General features: G+C 51.0%; 7 protein-coding genes across 7 annotated transcripts; 4 read left to right on the top strand and 3 right to left on the bottom strand.

Annotated features, from left to right (window-relative positions):
* Positions 1-274: 274 nt before the first annotated feature.
* On the bottom strand, positions 275-1,693 carry A1O5_09060 (uncharacterized protein; the record flags this gene model as incomplete). The annotated part of the gene is made up of 1 exon (XM_007749640.1): positions 275-1,693. The coding sequence occupies one exon, from the start codon at positions 1,691-1,693 to the stop codon at positions 275-277; it is 1,419 nt and encodes a 472-aa protein (XP_007747830.1).
* A 973-nt stretch (positions 1,694-2,666) lies between these two features.
* On the top strand, positions 2,667-4,130 carry A1O5_09059 (beta-1,4-mannosyltransferase; the record flags this gene model as incomplete). Its single annotated transcript, XM_007749639.1, has 3 exons — positions 2,667-2,868; positions 2,933-3,129; positions 3,183-4,130. 3 exons carry the CDS (start codon positions 2,667-2,669, stop codon positions 4,128-4,130), a joined length of 1,347 nt encoding a protein of 448 aa, XP_007747829.1.
* Positions 4,131-5,144: 1,014 nt separating this feature from the next.
* On the top strand, positions 5,145-6,164 carry A1O5_09058 (uncharacterized protein; the record flags this gene model as incomplete). The annotated part of the gene is made up of 1 exon (XM_007749638.1): positions 5,145-6,164. One exon carries the CDS (start codon positions 5,145-5,147, stop codon positions 6,162-6,164), a length of 1,020 nt encoding a protein of 339 aa, XP_007747828.1.
* Positions 6,165-6,186: 22 nt separating this feature from the next.
* Positions 6,187-6,986, bottom strand: A1O5_09057 (ubiquitin carboxyl-terminal hydrolase L3; the record flags this gene model as incomplete). Its single annotated transcript, XM_007749637.1, has 2 exons — positions 6,187-6,890; positions 6,959-6,986. The coding sequence occupies 2 exons, from the start codon at positions 6,984-6,986 to the stop codon at positions 6,187-6,189; spliced, it is 732 nt and encodes a 243-aa protein (XP_007747827.1).
* A 293-nt stretch (positions 6,987-7,279) lies between these two features.
* Positions 7,280-12,093, top strand: A1O5_09056 (uncharacterized protein; the record flags this gene model as incomplete). The annotated part of the gene is made up of 2 exons (XM_007749636.1): positions 7,280-7,594; positions 7,645-12,093. 2 exons carry the CDS (start codon positions 7,280-7,282, stop codon positions 12,091-12,093), a joined length of 4,764 nt encoding a protein of 1,587 aa, XP_007747826.1.
* Positions 12,094-13,746: 1,653 nt separating this feature from the next.
* A1O5_09055 (cyclohexanone monooxygenase) lies at positions 13,747-15,686 on the bottom strand (the record flags this gene model as incomplete). Its single annotated transcript, XM_007749635.1, has 2 exons — positions 13,747-15,253; positions 15,316-15,686. The coding sequence occupies 2 exons, from the start codon at positions 15,684-15,686 to the stop codon at positions 13,747-13,749; spliced, it is 1,878 nt and encodes a 625-aa protein (XP_007747825.1).
* Positions 15,687-19,846: 4,160 nt separating this feature from the next.
* A1O5_09054 (uncharacterized protein) lies at positions 19,847-20,719 on the top strand (the record flags this gene model as incomplete). The annotated part of the gene is made up of 2 exons (XM_007749634.1): positions 19,847-19,958; positions 20,289-20,719. 2 exons carry the CDS (start codon positions 19,847-19,849, stop codon positions 20,717-20,719), a joined length of 543 nt encoding a protein of 180 aa, XP_007747824.1.
* Positions 20,720-21,620: the final 901 nt, after the last annotated feature.

The raw sequence follows: 21,620 nt of genomic DNA, 5'->3' as shown, positions 1-21,620 counted from the left end.
GTATTGGTGTGCTCCTTCCTCACCGACGGATTTGTGCCAGCTGGGGATCATGGGAGATCTGGATAGTATTGTACGGCTCGTATAACGTGGGACTGGCTCTATCTGCGACGGCATTTGCAGCCGCCCCAACCCTGCCTATATAGAGTGGTGGGAGAAAATGGTTCGTGATTCTGCAATCCCCGGCTTGACCCATACATACATACATCTGGGTTCGTGATTTTGGCGTGCACTATTATCATTAAACACATCAAAACCTTGCATGTGGCACCGAGGCTCACGCTTTCGCGCTCTTCTGGCCCCCGCCGCACCAACACCGCTGTTCTCCTTCCCTCTCCACCTGAATCACGACATCCATTTTCCGCCGTCGCAAGTACGTCGAGACTCGTTCCCTGATGTCCTCTAGATCTGCACTCGATGAGGCAATGATGTGGATCACACCCAACACGGTGGGGTCGGCATTTTCGCCATCACACTTCTTACCATCACTGTTTTTATGAGAGTGTGAATGCGAATGAGAATGGTCATCGTGTGTATGGGAATGGCCATGGTGATGGTGGTGACCGGGCTCTTTCTTGATATCTTCCAGCCAGAATTTCGGAACGGTGTAGCCTACGACGCCGCGAATTTCGGCCACGCCACTGAGAATGTCTCGAAGGTTGTATTCAATGTCTGAGTTGAGGGATAGAAGGAGGATCTTTGTCGTTGTGGTGACGAGAGGGATGGTAGATGCAAAAATGAGAACCGCAATGATACATGATGCTAGGGGATCAAACCCGCTCCAACCGGTCCAGCGGACAAGGAGGGTGGATCCCACAACAGCCAAAGAGCCGAGTGCGTCGGCCATGATGTGGAGGTAGATGCCTTGCATATTTTCTCCGCCACGATGGCGGTCGCTTGCTGCACCACGTCTATGTTTCATTGGCGAAGCCGAAGCAGTCATGGGGGTTCCTACTGCTTCGTGGTGACTGTGATCTTTCGTGTCCTCATGGTCGTGGTCGTGGTCATGATGAGAATGCCCATGGCTGTGTCCTCCATGTCCATGTCCGTGATCGTGTGCGCCATGGAAAGCGAAAATGCCGACCAGATTGACAAACAAACCGATGGTGCTGACCACAAGCAGCTCCGCGGTTCGGCAGACATCGGCACCAGAGAACAGTCGTTCAATGGCCTCGTAGACAATCTCAATGCTGATGAGCATTAAGAAAATGCCGTTGCCTAAGCCTGCCAGGGTATCAATCTTACCGTAGCCGTAGGGAAACTTGAGGCTGGGAGGCCATTTGCTCATGACGGCGGCGCACACCCCGACCAGCAAGGCTACACAGTCGAAGAACATATGTATACTGTCACTGATCAACCCCAGAGAGCCCGTGAGGATACCATATGTTGACTGGACCACCATGAAGCAGAGGTTCAATATCATGAAATAAAATATCCGCCGGGACTCATCGTCTTCCAGTATCCCATGTAGTAGGGAGTAGCTTTTGGTTGCGTCGAGTAGAAACTGTGTTGGTGTTGAGAAATTTCTTTTGAATGACGACCGCTCGGTTACATCAAGGGATGAGTACGCTGTCTTCTCTGTATCCCTTCTCTTTGGCAGAAACTGCGTTCCCGAGTTGTCACGGGAAGGGGCAGGGCTGACATGTCGATGCTCGTGAAAATGCGTATTCACAGGAGGTAAACGGTTCGCGGTCATGGCAGCCTCATTCTGCTCGACGATCGACTCGGAGGGAATGCGTGTTAAGGGGATAGGGGCCGTGAGACGACTTCCTGTTCGAGTCCGTTGATGGGAGCGCGTATTGAAACTCGGACTCGCATGCAGAGGGGAGTGAAAGTGAGAGTGGGAGTGGGAGTGGGAGTGGGAGCTGCCATGAGAAGGACCATGAGGATGCCCATGCTTGCAGTTGTCGGTGGCAGCAATGGGCAGTGTGAAGGTGGCGCTCATGGTCCTTTCAGATGGTGCTGAAGGTTGAGGCGACACTTTGGTGTAGAATCAACATCCACGGTTGTGATAGCCAGCGCAGGGAAGACTCGAAAGAAGCGGTGTCGGTGATGTTGCTGCCTGGCGGAGGGAGCTCAGGGTTGTTGTTGAATGTTGACGCGACTGGAGGGTAACTAAGCTGATTTCCGACTTCTCGATAGGCGCAGGCGGGGGGGGAGAGAACGAGATGGTCTGGGGAAGAGATTACGAAGATAATAGCTGGGATAGCCGGGTATACATTTCGTGTCTAGCCTGCTGCCCCTGGCTAAGAATGTCAGTGGGCAGCAGCATATGGAGGATTTCAAGGGGCAACGCAGTTGATCCTAGAAGATGGGCCTTGATGGGCCTCGACGGACCTTTCTGACCTTCGCATCTCGCATCTCGCAGCTCGGCATGCAGTTCTCTTGCGTCGCTAATTGGCCGATGGGCGCGCCAGTGGGTTCAATGTTGGCATATCTCTCGCTTCTCGTCTCTCGCCCCTTCAAGCCCCCCCTTTTTTTTGGGCTTCTCTACCGAGTAACACCTAGTAACTCCTCATGGTGTCCTTGGTGGCAGGTGTCCTTGGTTCCTCGCTTCTTGAGTCTAACCCACTTTCATCAATCTGGCCATCATCACCTTGGACATTCTGACTGGTCGACGTCATTCTTCTCACCGACGAAGGAAAATACCGGAGAAGACGAGGAAGAAGATGCTGCTGACGGTGTTGGTGGCTATTTCCACCATTGTCACCATCCTACTCTTGCTGTTGCCCTCTCCACAGCTCGCCGCCGATCAGCAATGTTCGGTCCAAGTCGTGGTGCTCGGTGACCTGGGCCGAAGCCCCCGTATGCAATATCACACTTTGAGCATCGCGACTCACGGTGGCCGTGTCCAGCTTATTGGTTATAGAGGTGAGGAATATATAACGGCCCGAGACAACTACGATACAACACCGATCTAACTCTATGGGCCCAGAGACTGATCCATTGCCCGAGCTGCTCTCGCATCCCAATGTCAGGCTCCGCCCATTATCGCCTCCTCCTCGATGGCTCCAAACCAGCAACAAGATCCTGTTTCTTCTGTGTGGACCTCTGAAAGTCCTACTGCAAACATGGACGCTATGGACCACTTTGAGCTATTCTTCTGATCCTTGCAAGTGGATGCTTGTTCAGGTATATTTTTTCTGCTGTGTTTGGCCTTGATATTCTAACGAACCCCTTTATAGAACCCCCCCTCGATACCCACTTTACTGGTTGTTTCTACTGTCTGTTTCTTTCGACGAACCCGGCTGATCGTTGACTGGCATAATTTTGGGTATTCTATCCTGGCTCTCAAGCTCGGGTCAGATCATCCTTTGGTCGGAATATCCAGGTTTTATGAAACTACTCTCGCAAAGGCCGCGAATGCAAATTTTACTGTTACAGACGCAATGGCTCAAGTTTTAAAGTCTGATTACAAGATCACTGCTCCCATTATGACCTTGCATGACCGACCAGCAGACTTGTACCAGCCTCTAACAGATTCGAAGCGAATAGCTTTCTTGCAGCGCTACCCTCTTATCCAAAAGCATTTCGGTGATATCTTAGACACAAAGGTCAGGCTGCTCGTCTCTTCAACCTCTTGGACACCTGACGAAGATTTCGATCTTCTCCTGGATGCACTCTGTAGCTACTCTACCAGCGCCACCTCCTCTCATCCCCAGCTCCCAGAACTTGTCATTGTTATCACAGGAAAAGGTCCCCAAAGGCAACATTATCTCGGCAAAATTCGAGAGCTGCGGTCAGCAAAGGCGCTGGAAATGGTGAGCATCTACACCGACTGGCTTAGCTTCGAGAATTACGCTCTTCTTTTAGGCTCTGCAGATCTCGGCGTCTCCCTACATACCAGCAGCAGTGGAGTTGACCTCCCCATGAAAGTGGTTGACATGTTCGGTGCTGGTCTCCCGGTGGTGGGCTGGAGCAAGTTTGCAGCATGGCCGGAGCTAGTGACGGAAAACGTCAATGGCAAAGGCTTCGGCAGCTCAGAAGAGTTGGCAGACATTCTTCGTGAATTGTTTGATCCCAGCTCACAACAGCTTGCAAGGTTGAAGGCAGGGGCTACAAGGGAAAGCCAGCGGCGATGGAACTCCGAGTGGGATTCTGTTGCTGGGAAGCTCCTCGGTCTGGTAAAATGATCATAATCTACACTCAGATTGCGACATGGCAGACTACGACGTAGCGAACTTCAGCAAAGTTGAGAAGCTTTATGGCCACGACTCCATTTCACCCTCAGCTGAACTTAGACGGATGCCTGCCTCGAGATCACCAGGTATGGATCCTCTAACCTTTGCATTACGAGTCTTGCCTGTAAAGCTTGGGACGCAGCCAGAGCCTGGCGGCCGAGCGGGCAGCACGGTCGATTTTGAATCCACAGCCGCGTGTGAGAGCCGATATATTCAACAATCCACTCCAGCGTTGAAGCCCGATGCAGTTATTACCATTTCGACTCTCCACAGGGAAGAAAAAGAGTCTATTGCTGGATTATCTCGTCCAACTAATTATACACATGGCTTGGCGACGAGGGCAAAGACGGAGATCAGCACGGCAGTACGTTTCCATTTTCAACGACCATCAAAATATTAACAACAGTCATCCGAGATATCCGAGCGGCAACAGGAGCCAAGACACCAACGTGAATGCCACAACCCCGTGGTGCAAATGGATATACCCATTAATGCCCAGATTGATCATTAAACTCAGCAGATTATGCAGACATGATCTCTATGCCGCTCTCGCTTTCCAATGCCAAGTGGAACGGAGGAGTCCACCACTCCCCCTTCCGATAAGAGTCGTCGTCACCCCTTGCAAAGTCCCTGGCCTTTCCGGGACCTTTTGGTGATTCGATTACATTTGTTAACGCGGAAAATCATTCATTGTGTGAGCCGCTTGCTTCCTCGAAGAGTGAGCTCGCTTACTTCGATCCGGTCTGTTCAAAGTACCTGACGCCACCGAGTCTGGTCCTACATCATGGGAGATCTCACGGTGGTAAGTTTCTGGAGAAACCATTTGGCGAGGGTGCCAGACCTTTGTCTATCCCTCTATATCTTGCCCGTCACTCTCTGTACCCTGCTCTCCTGTTGCTCGTTGCCATCGTTACCCCTTATCTTTTTTTACGACACTAGCATTGAGGTACAGTAAGGACACGGCTGATGGCGTCAATCCTTCAGCACGCGCGACGCGTTGCTTGGGACAGTCATAAGGGAGACCATAGCCCGGGACATCGCATCAGAAAGCTTTCACGATCAGCTCCGTTGTCTCTATTTATCGAAGCGTTGGAAGCCGATGGCTGTGTGATAGTCAAGGATTTCACCGACAAAGCAACGCTTGAGAAAGCGGAATGGGAGGTGCGGCCGTGGCTAGATCAGCAAGCAAACGGTGTGAAAGTGGGCGGCAAGTTTCTCTATCGTGCAACACTGTCATTACTCCACATACTGACTGGCAGTCAAGCGCTTCAAGGCAAAACGAGAACAGTCACTAGACTCATCGGAAAGAGCGCAACAGTACGAGAGAAGTTCTTTGCCGATCCGCTCTATCAAGCTCTGTGCGAACACTTTCTGGCACTTGAGACGACTCATTATTACGGCAACAAGCCACTCACGACTACCAGTCACCCACTGCTCTCAATCTCAATTGCATTTGATATCCCTCCAGGAACTCCAGCGCAAAACCTTCATCGCGACGACAAGAATCACCATGCTCGCCATTCCCATGCCGATAAGTACGAGAAAGGCCGTGATATGCTATTAGGCCTGTTCGTTCCATCCTGCGATACAACCAAGGCCAATGGTGCTACGAGAGTCGTCCCAGGCAGCCATCTGTGGGGCGATGATATGCCCGACTTTGGACCCGACGGCAACCGCGGAGTTGTCGACGCAGAGATGTGCATGGGAGAGGCGTTCATTATGCTGGGAAGCCTTTATCACGGAGCTGGAGCGTATGAGAAGCCACTGGGAACGGTGAAAGACGGTGCTAGAGAGAGCAGGACGGTCTACGCAATGTTCTCGTGCACTGGCGTGCATCGACAGGAAGAGGTATCATTTCTGTCGTATTCGATCGACGAGGTCAAGACATATTCGAAGATCGTGCAAGAGCGACTAGGTTGGAAGCAGAGTGAGCCAAACCTGGGTTGGGTCGACCTCAAGAGTCCGGAATTTCTCCTGGCGCAATGAATGTTCCATATGTGTCTTTTCGTCACTCCTCAATACTCGGAGCAAGCACGGTACAGCTGAATCTGAAGTCACCGCTACCTGCCTCCTCCTCGCGCTTCAGGAATGGAAGGGGTCCCAAGCTAAGCGCTTTGTCACTCAATACATCCTCATCCCCCTCAAGCACACCAAGATCGACCGGCCCTTTTCTTCTCCCTTCCAACTCCCACAAGTGGCCATCTTTGCCCTTAACGAATGCAATGAAAGCATGGCCAGGATCTTCTCCTAGCGGCGGCGCTGTACTATCACCCGACTCTGCGGCCGTGGCGTGAGCTGTTTCCAGCATTTCTGAATCATGGAGGAACTGAGCTCGCTCAGCAGGTTTGAGAGGAATTGTATCTTTGACCAATTTGTCGAGATCACTCCCGTCCTGGATGAAGTCGGCCGCCATCCCATTGGTGGTGCAGTGCAGGAGACCTATGAGGCCACAGGCGTGATGTATTGTTTGGCGGTAGAACATGACGGGTTCCCCGCGGCCTGAACCTTCGTAACCTCCTTCGGCCTCGTTGGTCCTGTTGTAGTGGTCTTCAGCGGTTGCGGTACTTGGGTAGGTGAACAGCAGGGCACTGGCTGGTCGAGGTAAGATAGCCATCAAATCAGGGTCGGACAGGCTGTATGCATCGTGGAAAGAGAGTGCCGGAGACAGTCCCAGTCGATGGGCCAGTTTGGTCATGACTTCAGGGTTGTTTTCTGCGAATACAAGGCGATGTGGATCAGCATATATCTCACTTTAATCGTCCGGTTGAGAATGAGTTCACCAAGCGGAATAAACGTCTTTTGAGGCATCTTGGCGATGCAAATCGTATTTAATGCTCTTCTAAATCTTTTGGACAAGGACTTCGAGTGTGTAGAAACAACCTTGGGAGTTCGGTGAATCGAGGCTGAAATGCTGGAGAATACATAGCAAAAGCGAAAGGCCAGTGAGGCAGACTTGCATGACGTACGCGAGGCTGAGCTTGGAGACCCCTCGACGCGGAGAAATTGGCACTGGCAGCCCACGAGGCTCCCCGCGAATTTAAAGACATCCAACCGTCCATACCCTTAAGCACCACACGTTCCAGGAGGACGATCGCGGCAGCATGAGCAAGAAGTTCAAGTCACAGGCCTCCGCTTCGAGCGCTCGTGCTGCTTCTGCTGCGTTTGGATCGTCCTCATCCTCCGCCTTTGGTTTCCGCACCCCGTCCCCGGGATTCCAGACTGCGCCCTCTTCCCTATCCTACATCGCTGAACAACCAAATCTCAGCATTGTTTCGAATCCGAACCTGGTTGTCTCCCTCCGAAACCTCAGCAAGAAAGATAGTACTACCAAAGCTAAAGCACTCGAGGAGCTACAGGACTATGTGAACTCGTTGACCTCGGGCGATTCCATTGATTCTGGCCTGCTGGACGCATGGGTGTGTTGTTCTCTTCGCCCCGATTGACAGCGGACTAACTCTCCACGAAGGTCAGCCTATACCCTCGGACCTCGATCGACAATGCACGCAGAGTCCGCCAACTCGCGCATGCCCTGCAGGGCTCTCTCACTACTCTCGCCGGCAAACGAATGGCTCCTCGTCTACCAAAGGTGATCGGAGCATGGCTTTCTGGCTGCTACGATAATGACAAGTTGGTGGCCCGAACCTCGCAAGAGTCAGTTGCGACTGCATTTGCCACAGAGGACAAGAGACGGGCGCTGTGGAAGGTCTACCGGGGTACCCTCCTTGACTACGCCCATGATGCCATCTTGGTCCAGACATCTCAAACATTGAGCGATGAACGGTCGACCACGCCGGATGATTCAGAGGCCAAATTTGTTCGAGTAGTTGCGAATGCCATGCAAATGCTCAGCCAAATTATCAAGATCAATTTCGCCCAAGTGACAGGTACCAGCAAACCTGACGTTCCGGAGAGCCTCGGAAGGATTGTGGCAGATAAAAAGCTTTGGGAATACTCGTCTCATGAGGATCCTGTTCTGCGAAGCGCTGTTTGCAACCTAGCCTGCGTGTGCGCAGATGTGATCCCTGGGGAGCTTGATTGGAAAATCATAAGCGCTTGCTTCATTGGCAAAGCTTTGCATAGCAGTCAGCTGGGCTCGTCCCGCCAACTGTTAGAAGCTCTTCTCGCCCTCACTTCAGTCCGGTCGGGGATATGGACCGCGGATTATTCTTCGAAAACAACGGCCTCCAAAAGGCTGTTCCAGTACCTGCGGAAAGGCTCACAGCGAGGCCCGGCGGATTTCTGGTCTAACGTCGCGATGCTTCTTAAAAAGATCCCACTCGAAGTCTGGAGCACCATCGATGGGAAAGGTCGCTTAGACGATGTCACAACATTACTCGAGTCCTTACGGTTGGGCATAGCCAGCCCTGAAGAACCACGCCAGAATCTTGAAGCTGCCTGGTCTGCCTATGTCGAGGTATCTTTCTGGGCATTCCACCTATTGGAAGATGACCAGTCTAAAGCAGCACTGTTGGAAGCGAACATCCTGCCATTGGTCAATCAATATATTGTTCACGATCCTAAGCAAACTGTTTGGGACATTCCGAGTTCACACAGTGCCAAGATTTCCGCGTCAGCACTCATTAATCTCATTCACTGCAATTTCTCGTCGTTCGAGAACGTATGGGTCCGATACTGTGAGCAACTCAGTGCTCGCATGAAGCTATCCCTGCCAGAAAGCTCGAAAGATTTTGCAAAATCGCAGGACGACGTGATCGCGCACGCTCAACGGCTATTCCGCCTCAAGCCACTTATCATTCAGGCCGAATCTCAGCGTGCAGCGAACGTCTTTCAAGAGACAGATGGTTCCCTGTTGAATGCCGCCTTACAAGTCCTGAAAACGCGAAGGGGCAAGCCATATAGTGCAGCTGCTGTTCTCGAGGCAGTCACTTCCCCCATGGAGACAATAGCTTCCAATTCGTTGGAAGAATTCCTAGAATCAGATGCCGTCGACCTGCTCGCTAGCCCGTCTGCAGAATACTTAACTTCCGTCCTGCTACATTTCCATCGAAATCTGGGACAGGCTCTCGCAAAGTTGATGGGCTCAGATCATAATGTCAGCGCCAATGCACTTGCACGACTTTTAGGTCAAATTTCCGAAGAGGATCTCTTGCAGAATCCTGAAATCGAGCCTTTCATTATCCACCAGATCTCCTCACAACTAGAAAACGGATTTGCCCAAGAAATTGTGAAGAGTGTCTTGAAAAATTCTAAACTGGCTCGGTCCAATTTACACAAGAATTGTTGCCAAAAGATTCTCGTTCAGTTATCTCCAGGCGCCGATACACCATCGCAGCTCGCAGTTCTTCGCTTCCTGCTTAGTTCAACTTCTTCCCTTATCTTTGGCGACATAGGAAGCACGATTCTCGCGAAGCTCCTCGTTCTCTCCGATTCTGACAGTGCAGAAACAGCCGAGCTTGCAACCTCACTCATAGCAAAAATTAAAACGTTACCTGCAGGGGAGTCATCCACAATAGCTTCTTCTGCTGCTGTCATTGCCGATCAGCTCTCTGGAAACGGCGTTCCTCTTTCTATCTTCGTGCTCATTGATCTCGCGAAAGACACCCTCAAAACTTCGCAGTCACACGAATCTGACTTGATTGCCGCTCTCGTTCCCTCTGTTACTCAGTGGAAAGCCGCTCTCGAAGCTCATATGAACACTATGCCACACCTTTCACTCTCAATCACGAATCCTCTCCACGGACTTATCTTCATGATTAAGCCTGTAGATTCTGTGACGACCACGAAGCAGCTCAAAGACCCTGACGAATTCTCCTTGCTATTTCGACTTGTTCTCTACATGACAAAAATCCTACTTGATACTGACATAATGATTTGTCAATCAGAATACCAATTGCAAACGCTGTACAGCTATTATCCCCTTGCTCTACAATTCGTCAATCAGAAGTTGACTCTGGAGGCTGCAAATGATCTTTGGGAGAACACCAGCGATGAGGTCACGGAAGAAGCTGCTGAATCACTCGCGCAAGGAAACTCTTTGGTTCAGAGGTGGGCTCAAGATGATAAAATGCTCAAAATTTGGATCGAAAAGATTCGCTCACTAAAAAATTCAAACCCAACGGCATTCTATTACGGCCTGACATTTACCGACGTTACGTCACGTTTCATCGACCAACACGGGCCTACAATAATCACGTCCACCTTCGGGGAGGAAATGAAGGATTTACACCGAGTTCAAGAGGTCGCGCTATCTGCAAGTCTGGTTTGTACTTGTCGGGACTACCTCATCAACTCACCTCAAGGCCGCAAATTACTCAACGAGCTGATTGCCACCGGAACCGATTTAATGATTCCTTGCACATCCGAAAAGGGCCTACAGGCACTGGTTCTCCTAGACCTTCTCCTAAACGGACGATCCGAACCGTTGGAGAGCATCCCTAGTCAACGGCAGATCTTCCTGATGCAAACTCTTGTGCGTGTCGCTGGTGATGCCGTCGCTGGCCTAGCTTATCAAACAATGGCCATGAAACTTCTTGAACCCATCGTTACAGCTACCAAAGACATCTATGGGGACCATTGGGAACGCAGCCTGCAAAATTTGCTCGCCATTTTGCAGAATGGCAATGACTTGAACAGCGATCTTCCTCTCGTGCATGCATCACTTCGAGTATACGGACGTCTGAGAGACCTTGCCACCGCTGAAGATGCAAATGAGGACTTAGTCGATGCCTGGAAAGCCTCACAGCCATCTTTGGAAGGGAGTTTGCTGCACTGTCTCAACAGCTTCAATGACTCCAGCAAAGAGATTGACCAACCCCGCCGGATTACTGCTGAATTGCTTCGAAGACAGCTCTCGCACATCAACGTGCCGCCTGATGCGGATCTTTACTCTTTGTTATCGTCGCGGGAAGATCCTGTCCGAACCGCTGCCTACGATCTTCTGCACCGATCGATTCCCTCCAAGCAGGAGCAGATCTCGCTAGATGTTGCCCTCGAGTCAAAGGCTGCTCATCTCCCATCGGAGCTCTTGAATATGGTGTTGGACGCACCACAGGCCTCCGGTCCAGGGTCTGCGTCCTCTCGGCAGAGTTACTTGCTTTCCTGGCATTTGGTCTTTGATCACTTTTCAATGGCGTCGTACAAGCTGCGGGAGTTCTATGCTACGGACATCAAAGAAAAAGGTATACTCGGAGACCTCCTTGACTTCGTCTGCGACATTTGCCGGATCTCGAGTAATCGGGCAATTGACGCATCGAAGATCAACATCAAATCCTTTGAACGAGGCACTGACGAGACAGATGAGCAAGAGGAGCAGCACCTCGCTATGCACCTTTATTATTGCTGCTTACTGTTTCTCCCCGGACTCACTCGAAGTTGGTTCATTGAACAAAAGAACCGTGTCAAGTCGCCATTGGAGAGCTGGACTCAGAAATATTTCGCACCAGCCTTGATATCAGCTGCTGCTGCAACAGTCAGCGAATGGATACAAAGCCAATCGCAAGAGGAGAATGACGCACCTCTGACAGTGAAAACGTCGCTAAGCGGCTCTGAACTGGTGGCGTCGATAGCCGTAGATCCCGAGTCGCCCTCAATATCTTTAGCGATATCGTTGCCGAAAACCTATCCTCTAGATTCTCCGACGGTGTCATCCCGCACTCGAGTGGGCGTCTCGGACAAGAACTGGCAATCGTGGCTGCGGACCTTTCAAATCATCATATTCAGCACTGGCAGCATTATCGAGGGCCTCGTCGCATTTCGGCGCAACGTACAAGGCGCTCTGCAAGGCCAAAGTGAGTGTGCCATCTGTTACTCTATCATCGGGACAGACATGCAAACCCCCAACAAACGATGTGGGACCTGTCGCAACACCTTCCATGGGACTTGCCTCTTCCGATGGTTTAAGAGCTCCAATAGCTCGAGCTGTCCCTTGTGCCGAAACAACTTCAACTACGCCTAATTATCAGATCCAGGTCTTCACTGAAGAGCCTAAGTTTCTTCGTGACATTACCCCGATCGAATGCCATTTCGGTCCATCTGGTCGTGCTCTATTCCTGCAAGGGTTGCACTATTGTAACAAGGCAAAGTCGCTGTACTGGGCTGATGGAGTGGTAGCAGGGGGGGAGAGTTGTCCAGTCACATGTCAAACCAAAATGGGCTGGCAAGGGGGGGGGGGGGGGGGGGGGGGGGGTGCGGGACAGTTTACAGTGCTGGCAGAGTGCCATTCTTTACAGTTTGAACAGAGTATCATGAATTCCATGGCTTGTTGGTGCCGTCTACCTGATTCCTGAGTGTTTTATCAGTCCTGTCCTGCTCCTCGATGACGCCGCCGTGCTAGGTGTTCGTAGCCCTAGCCGCTGCCTCTCTGGGTGGTGTTGGTGGTGGTGTTGTCTTGTCAGCGCCAACCAGAAACGCGTTCTCGATTCCCGACCTGCTGGACAGGCCTCTGTGCGTTGTCGCACGCGCACGCCGAACCCTGAAGTGCTCTGTTACACTACAAGGGGCGGAAAATTGAGGACCAAAGCAAGGCCATACGTCTCAAGAAAGAGGAAGGGAGAATGAACTGCATGAAAGAAAAGCAGAACTGCAAGGGGTTACTTTCGTGGTAGGTTGGGCGGTTTTTGACATACGCGAGGAGACTGGAATTGCTGGAGAAGAAGGTGGAAGCAAACTAGAGAGGCCAACCCCCCCCCCCCAACACAAAAGGGCGAGCTTAAAGACGAGATGGCACAGCAACCTAGGAGATGCTTCTGAACTCTGATTCTATCTAGGAGTTCTATCGCGCCCTTCGGACTGGAATCTTGCATGCTCCAAGGAAAGTCTGGGCTTAAATCTCTAATATGACGTGGGGTTTCCGCCGGCCGGTTGATCAGTTCGGAGCTTGGGAGAGATCGGGTCATCGGAGGGGAAAAACCAGGGTCATGGATTCGATGTATTCTTTCTGCAAAAAGGGGGTCTTGTTTGGACACGAACACCTCCAGGCATGTACGCTAATCCCTGAACAAGTCTGGGAACTGCTTCATCAGGTTCGACCATGTTCACCAAAAATTCCAATAACGATGTGCACACGCTCAACCTGGTTTTTGGGGCTCCTAACTCGCCCTATCGATCGGGCCAAATCCTCCCTTGAACAATCCCCTGAATCTCTCCACGGCCGACGGCGAAGACGAAGTGTATATTGCTCCGATGCTCCCCCGAGTAGACGAGGCTGAAAAGCTCAGGGATGGGAGACTCTGTCACGTGCGAGCCTCTGAAAATTGAAAAGTGAGGACCCTCGGTTCGGCGGGCTGTCCTTCCACGTCCTGGGCAATAATCAATGTTCTCTCGGGCTAAGGCTGAAATACGCACTGTCGGGACAGACTCTGACAAAGCTTTCAGTACGCCGGGAGGGAAGTGAGCCAGCATCCTTGGCTCACTAGAGTAGTTCGCATCCTGATGAAACAATGAGGTCCTTTTATGTTTGTTTCGGTCAAATAAGCGAACAGATTCCATCTATGTCTGGAAAGCAATATCTAAACCAAAGCCACAAAAGCAATAAAGCATGCACCCACTGCTCTGACTATTGCAACGGTCCGTCCCTTTCTCCTCCCACTCTTTCGGATGGTCTGTGTATTCACGGGTCACCGCTTTGCACACACACAATATCTAGACCTTCGAGTTTACCCTCTTGACGCCAGTCACTTAGAATTTCAAGGAACGGCATTACACCTCCTCCGTAGGGCGCGTTTCGCTGGGCACGCAATGAAAAGTCGCCTTCGTTGTTGTAGTAGCCCGGGGTGCACCCGCGCAGAAGATTGCGCCTCATCTTGGTCGTTTCGATGACTGTGTCGACCCAGTTCGCCTCTGCATCGGCAGTGGGCTCGACGGTGTTGATGCCACGCTTCTGGCATTCCGAAACAATATAGGCGAGGTGGATAGCCTGCTCGTTTGTGGCGTGGATGAAGTTCACTGACTGGGCGGATTGCAAATTGCTAACGAAGAAGCAGTTCGGGAAGTCGCGAGTGGTCCAGCCGTGAAACGTCAAGGCACCCTCTCGCCACTTCTCGGTCAGTGTCAGATTATCGCGTCCGTAAATGTCCATGCCGGCACGGTGGGAGAAGTCTGTGGCGACTTCGAAGCCGGTGGCGTAGATAATGCAGTCGAGCTCGTACTCTTTGCCGTTGCTGACGACCCCTTTTGTAGTGATAGCTTCCACCCCTTTACCTTCAGTGTCAACGAGGTGGACATTTGGTCGATTGAATGTCTGCAAGTACTCATCGTGGCAACAAGGACGCTTACAAAAGTGGTTATACCACGGTTTCAAGCCCTCAGCTGTTCTTTTATCCTCGACGATGGCGTCCACCCGAGCACGAAGTGATTCCATCTTCTTGAAATCGGCCAGCTCGAGCTCAGCAGCATAAGCCTCGGGAGCCACAGTCTTCATTTTGATCGGGTTCGGGCGGAGTTTCCCGAGAGTATTCGTCCAGGCGTCTGCGACGAGGTCTTCCTCCTGGAAGCCCCCGCTGAGAATTATGGTGAAATTATCCATTCGGTTTTGTTGCCAACCCTTCTGCAATGAGTTTGCCCATTCCCAGTCGGTTGGTTTGTTTGCGCGAATGTCGATCGAGGATGGTGTCCGCTGGAAAACGTAGAGCTCCTTCGCTCCTGCCCCAAGATGCGGAACTAGCTGGACCGCAGTGGCACCCGTGCCAATGATGCCCACTCGCTTGTCGGCGAGCTTAGTGAGCCCGCCCGCCTCATTTCCTCCAGTATAATCGTAATCCCAGCGGCTTGAGTGAAATGAATGGCCTCGAAATGATTCGATACCGGGCAGTCCAGGCAGTTTAGGTCTGTGAAGTGGGCCAGCCACGGGGATAACAAACCGTGCTCGAATGTTATCTTTCCGACTCGTGTCAACCAACCATCTGGAATTAGAGGCGCACCACCGCAATACGAGCACCTCAGTCTGAAAGAGAGATCTTGAATACAGATCATACTGCTCTCCGATCCTCTTCGAGTGATCGAGTAACTCTTGCGCATGTGCGTACTTTTCTGTCGGTATATAGTTGGTTTCTTCCAGAAGTGGCATATAGATGTAGGATTCGATGTCGCATTGCGCCCCGGGATATCTGTTCCAGTACCTGGGAGAAGATCTTGTTAGCAGCTGTCCCGTTACTAGTCAATACAAGCATAGCGCCCTCACCATGTGCCTCCAAAATCGCCGCCTTTCTCAATAATCCGGAAGTTGTTTATTCCTTGTTCCATCAACCGCACCGCGACTAGCTGGCCCCCGTAGCCGCCGCCAATAATGACCACGTCACAATCCAGGTCAACAGGGTCGCGGGTGAAGCCAGGCTCGACGTAAGGATCTTCGACATAGCTTGAGAGGGAGCCTTCGACTGGTCGATACTGGTCAAGCCCGCCATTGTGAAGGCGCTTGTCCCGCTCGGCGAAGTACTTGGATTTGAGGGCATCGGGGTCGAAATTAACGTCCTTGGGTATTGCTGCTGCCGTTTGGGCAGTTGTTGATGGATCCAATGTTGGCATCGCCTCGACTATGAGAGCTGTAGCCATAGTTGACCCGTGTTGTGGTTGTTTTTCAGTTATCACCCACGGGTGACGGTTCTATTGGATAAAGTCTCCGGTCTCAGAAGCTGGGTTGCTGACCTGGTTGCTAGATAAGCTAGGAGAGCTCGTCTTAATTTCAAGGTGAAGGAGTTAGCAAAGCACATCTGCTCAAAGATCTTGCTCCAGAACCTTTGAACTGTCCCTACCGATGAATGCTCGAGCCGTATATCAGCCACAGCCTTAGACGGACCTGAACACGTGCTAGACCCGAGAATCCACAGCTGGTCGTGATGTGAGTGGCCAGTACAACTTGGCAACTTGGCGCGAGTGCAGGGGTGGTATAGAAGGTGATCAAAACTTTGTGGTACAATATCGAAGAGAAGAGAAGAGCGCTACAGAGCACGAAGTTTAAGGATTGATAATTACCCCGCTTCTATCTATCCGTGGGATGCCAGCAAAGGTCTAGACTCTGACTGTATCGGACAAAGAGCGCTCTGTGCCATTGCCAAAGCTGTCCTCAACAACTGCCGATTTGCGTTGCTAAACCGGAGGTGTGGCTGTTTCAATCCAAGCCATGCGAAAGCCATCTTGAGGTGTGGCTGTGCAGTCGTACTTCACACTTGTATTTATCTCTATCCCGCCGCCCATGTGTTAACAGATCGTTGCAATCCAGGGACTCAACACCAAAGACCCCATTCATATCATACACGTTCCCGACGACAGCAGCGTCGTTGCTAACATCGCCTATTTGACGTTCCGATCGGTCATTTGTCCCCCGTGATGTCTATTGTAGCGGGTCTCGTGGTCAATGCGGAAACGCTCATTCTCGCTTCTGGTCTACCAATTTTGCTCTGGACTTGTTTCAGCATGAAGTGATATCGTGCTGTTAGCGGAAGAGCATGGCAAACGCTTCTCAGAAAGCCGATGCAGAAGCCGAGGACTTCATCATGCGTGACCCCTATCGCCTCGAACTGTGCTGCGTCTCTGGACTTAAGACTGAGCGTGACCCCAGTTGCGGCAAAAGTGTCTTTTGAGTTTGAGTGAGCTTTATACCGGTTATGGGGCTTTAAGGGGGCTTATAATGCAAATTATGGTAGGGCGAGTTCAACCTGTGGCGATTCTCTGGCGCGCAGATCAACTGTATAGAACGGCGGACAGACGCAATACATATCTGAGCGGATGCCGCGTCGTCCACTTGAAGAAAGAGCTCCTGGATCTGTTCTCGACTGAAGATCAAAAAAGCTTGCCGATATAGTTAGAAGGCGGACGTGGTGGTATCTGTTCGTCCTTTCATCAGCAGTAGCTGGAGGATAGAACCCTCGAATCCTTCCCTTGTCAATAAGATAAGACGCTGCTGAAGAACCTCTGCCCCACAATCTTCATCAGATCGTAGTTCCCCCGTCAGATGAATAGGCCCTGTTCGCCACTATTCAGACAGTTGTCCAACGATGATAACTGTAGTTCCCAAAATCTGTGCAGGAGTTGGGCCGGATGATGCAAGAGGCAACCACCTCCCGTCTTGATGAGTGGTGGCCGACCGAACTTCATGCCCAGCGTACATCCCAGGAGTATACAGCCCCACCAAACATGTTTCCTCAACTCTTCCTCAAGAGATGTTAGCGCCATTGTTGTAGGATTGAGATAAAGACCGATACTAATCGCCGAGTGGGTCGTCAGGCCTGCGAGGCTCCAACATCTATTCACTTGTAAAGTTTCTTGCAGAAAGAAACAGACAAGCAGTAGGGCTTGAATAGTCTTAAGGCTAGCTTTAGCTAGCCTTTCAGGAAATAACAGACTCTGAGCACGAGCTCCGAATTCCTGTGTTTTCCTTGCCGAAGGATGAATACAGTGGTGATGGGGACAGCCGATGATCAGCGGTAGCGGAGCACTTGACATTCGCAGGAGATAAGCAACAGACGAACTCGAACCCGATGCCTGAAGTTCGAGCAACACTCATCAGCTATTCCTAACTAAAGTACTCGGTACTCCGCAGTCGGTGTCGTATGAGACGTCCGTACAACCAATCCGGAGCTGACGAGGCTGTGCCGAGCCGCCGAGTATCTTCAATCATCTTGTTCAATCCGCCATCATGCAGTCGCCTATTCTGCTTTTGTTCTTCATCCTATCTAAGCTTGCAACTTCCGGACACTGGGCCCGAACCCGCACTGCGACAGAGACTCATCTTTGTTGTGTCTGATCCATGATCGCTGTGACCGGTGCTTTAGGCACCCCAAATCAGGCTAGATTATTATGGCAGAAGAACGAGCGAAGAGACAGAGGCTGCCTTCGCGGCAAGCTGTCTTGGATGTCGGAAGCGGAAACATTGGTGTGATGGCGAGCACCATATTTGCGGAGGATGTCGAAGTAGGCGTATCGCTTGTCAGGATGCATCCAACGTGCTGCCGAACTCAAGCTCGCTTGAGAGACCTATGACAGGGTTGTTTCCCGCGAACAGCAGTTCGGTGTCTAATCTGGCTATCCAATCGTATAGTACCTATGAGATCCTCTTCGAATTGACGCACTGATGAGCCACGTAGCGATGGCATCAATTCGATGGCCTTACCGAGTCTACACAGCGATTCGTCTACATGTCAACCCACATCTCAGCTGAGTAATATTCCTTGTGGAGTGGGCACAAAACAGCAAGGCCCTCAGATGACTTCCCCGCGAGAATCCATTTCCACTTGCAGACCTAGCGGTGGACCCATGAATGCAATTTCAACTGTTTCATCACTCCTGATGAGGGACGGAACGTATTCACATATGAATCCAGCGAGGCACGACGCGAGTGTCGATCTACTGTCACACGGCTCCATCACTCTGGCTCAAAATGATGCATCTACAAGCGATTTAGGAGGTGCGGATGGTTATTTTGGAGATTCGTCGACATTTACCTTTGTATGAAGAGCTCAGCCCGAGATGCAAAATGTTCAGGGCGTCCGTTTACAGCACGGTCAGCCGAGGGGATCGCCGTCGACCACTGCTCATGCTTACCATGACGGGGCTGACCAGGATAGCGTCTGCACAATCGAAACACGAAAACTGCTAGACCGGCATCTAGCTGACAATCTCGTCGATGGATATTTCAACTGAATTTACCCGATCTATCCCTTTCTTCACACAGGCAACTCCAGAGCTGAGTATGAAAACATGCGGGCAAATTTGGAGCAGACTCTCCGACCTGGGGCAGTCCGAGTTTCCAGCGCCAACAGACTGTTATGCGGATCAGGTAACCATGTCATGTTCACTGCTATGGGCGCTTTCTTCGTCTGTTATGTTTCTCGTTGCTGACGATTCAAAGATACAAGCAAATTCAAGTCCTCGTACAACGCCCTCTGCTGTTGATGCTCAGCCGGGACAACACCGATGACGATTTTGTTCGTGCCATTGCCGTCGCCGGGTCCCAGGTATGTTCAGCCGCCGCTCGCCAGTCTATACGCATGATCTAAGAACAATACCACCGGCGGCTGCTGAATCCATTATGGTACGATCTGCACCGTACGCTATGCTGATTCGTTTCCTGCCTCCGTCACATCCTTACTCGTATGGCCATCATGCAGGTATATTCACGTCTACGGGAGTTTTGCTGCACGTCCGAAATATGGATAAAAGCATGACTAGTTGCGGAAACAAATCCGCGTCCTCTTTGCTACAGAGTCCGGGAGGTCTTTTTCTGCGACCGGTGATGTCTCATCCATAAGTTTGCTTCGACAAGCCATGAGTCAAGTGATGGAGGGATTGACTGGAGAGAGCGTCGTACATTTATGGAAACCGCGTCTCGTCCTTGCCGGAAGCGTGCAATGGGAAGAGTATTGGATACTCGGCTGCGAATGAAACATGTCAAAGGACTACGCATAGTGGATGCCGGTACCTCTTTCTTTCTTTTTTTTTCTTTTTTTAAACGCATTGCGATACGCTATCAGGCAGCTGAGCCTGCGGTGGTAGAAAAGGATGCGAGTATCATAGCAGCGGAGAGGGAGAAGTTTGCGTAAGGAATGGCTATCGATGCCCAGACTTGTAATGACAACACTCCAAGCATTTTACGTCTGTCAGCGCCGTCATTTGACCTAGTACTATTCTTTTTTCCAACTCAAACCTTATCGATTCTCCCTCCTCAGTAACATCAAGTCACGCTTTTCGCCTTCTGAGCTTCACTGCAAATCATTATGCCAGAGCCTCCACATCCCTTCCGAGATGCTTCCACCGATCCCGAAGCTGCAATGCGCGAGATGATGGGCTTCAGCTCGTTTTCGATGCGCCGCCCCAAAAACCCACCTGGTAAGTCATTGTCTAGCGGAAGATCGAGGGACTATCTCCTGAGGGATGTCGCCCTCTACTTCAAATCATTGAGTTGGAATACAAGAGACAGGCTTATCTTCTGGTTCGCCATAGCCATGAATCTCTTTCTTGGTGAGACTATAACTCTGGGTTTTGCTAAGCCCGGAGTGGGTAGTCCGACCCGACCACTTTGCTTGGTTAATGCGGGCTCTTCCATCTCAGAGCCTCTATATTACCCCTTGCTGCTTCTTTATTTTTTTCCTCCATTCTTTTCAATCCTCTCAACTCGAGAGATTGAAAAAAAGTTGACATCTCTGACCTTGACTTTAGACACGTCATTCACGCAGGTCCCATCTCAGTCAGCAACCCTGAGAGATCCAGTACCACATGTTGAAAGTTCCTCTGGTCTTCCGGGTTCCAACCCTTCTCAAGCCCTCAAGTCCGTCAAGTCGCCTGGAGAGGAACAACAACGGTCAATTCTGTCCCAGCCATCTTCTAACTCAATCCCCTTTTCGACACAACAACAGACAACCATCATATTCACTTCTCCGGAAACGGGAATATCATATACGTCGGAGGAACTGGATGAATGGACTCGTGGCAAAATCAACGAGCGAGGTGACAAGGTCTACTTCAAACCCGGCTTTGTATATAATGATCCTTGGTTCCGGTTTCGAAACACGGGGATGGGGGGAGATAATCCTGGTCTGAACAGAAAGTTAGCCGCAGCGGCCAGAACAACTCAACAGAAGGCTGGGTGAGCATTAGAATCCAGGAACGCTGTTGTCCGAGATTGTGTAAAATGCCAGAACAGGGGTATTGCAGCACCGTAAATAAACAGCGGGCGACACAACTCCATACCGCAGAGGCGACCATCGATTTCTCCGTCCACATTTCAGCGGGGCAAAGATTTGCTCCGTTGAGCGAACCCGAAAAATATTGCGCACGGCAGCTGATCCTCACCATACTTGCCTTGGGATCTCACCAATCCTGAAGCAGAGACTGATTGTATGACTACTGCGAACTCCAGATTTCTACGATCAAGCATGGAAAAGCACCCTCATCCCCCTCGATTCATGGATCTACATCGCAAGAAACTTGTTGGGACTAAGGTCATTGCTCGCAAGGGCCTAGAACAGCTTTGCGAGAAGGCCTCGTGGAGAGGACCAATATGACAATTCCTCAGAGCAATGTCGAACCAATCGTTCTTCGTGACGACAAGATCTCGCTGTCGATTCTCGATTGTCCCTTCCAAGCGCTCGAAATATCGCCTACGAGACTCCCTCGAGGATGTGCCCTATCCATAAGAATGAGTACAAGTAAAACACATGGGACGACCAGGCACATGGAAAGCCGCAATGACCTGGATGACTTCAACGCTCCTTGTTTATATATGATCTCCTTGTCTAGAACGTCAACATTATCGCCAACCCCGCTCTACGACGAAGACCTAGGAATTCTACAACCTCATTTTTTCATTGTGCGTTGTGAGCTGTTGGTCGGCAAGGAAGGAAGGCAGTAGGCAAGCAAGCAAGCAAGCAAGCAAGCAAACCAGCTCAACAGGTGAACGACGAATTTACGGAACGAACAAGAACGACCAGGGAAACAAAATGAGCAAACACACACACTCACACGAGCTTCTATTAACATGCACGAAACCCT

This window comes from Cladophialophora psammophila (genome assembly GCF_000585535.1).
Source record: "Cladophialophora psammophila CBS 110553 chromosome Unknown aczJe-supercont1.15, whole genome shotgun sequence".
Lineage (NCBI taxonomy): Eukaryota > Fungi > Ascomycota > Eurotiomycetes > Chaetothyriales > Herpotrichiellaceae > Cladophialophora > Cladophialophora psammophila.
Note: the sequence above shows the minus strand (reverse complement) of the source record. Positions and strands in the feature narration are given on the sequence as shown.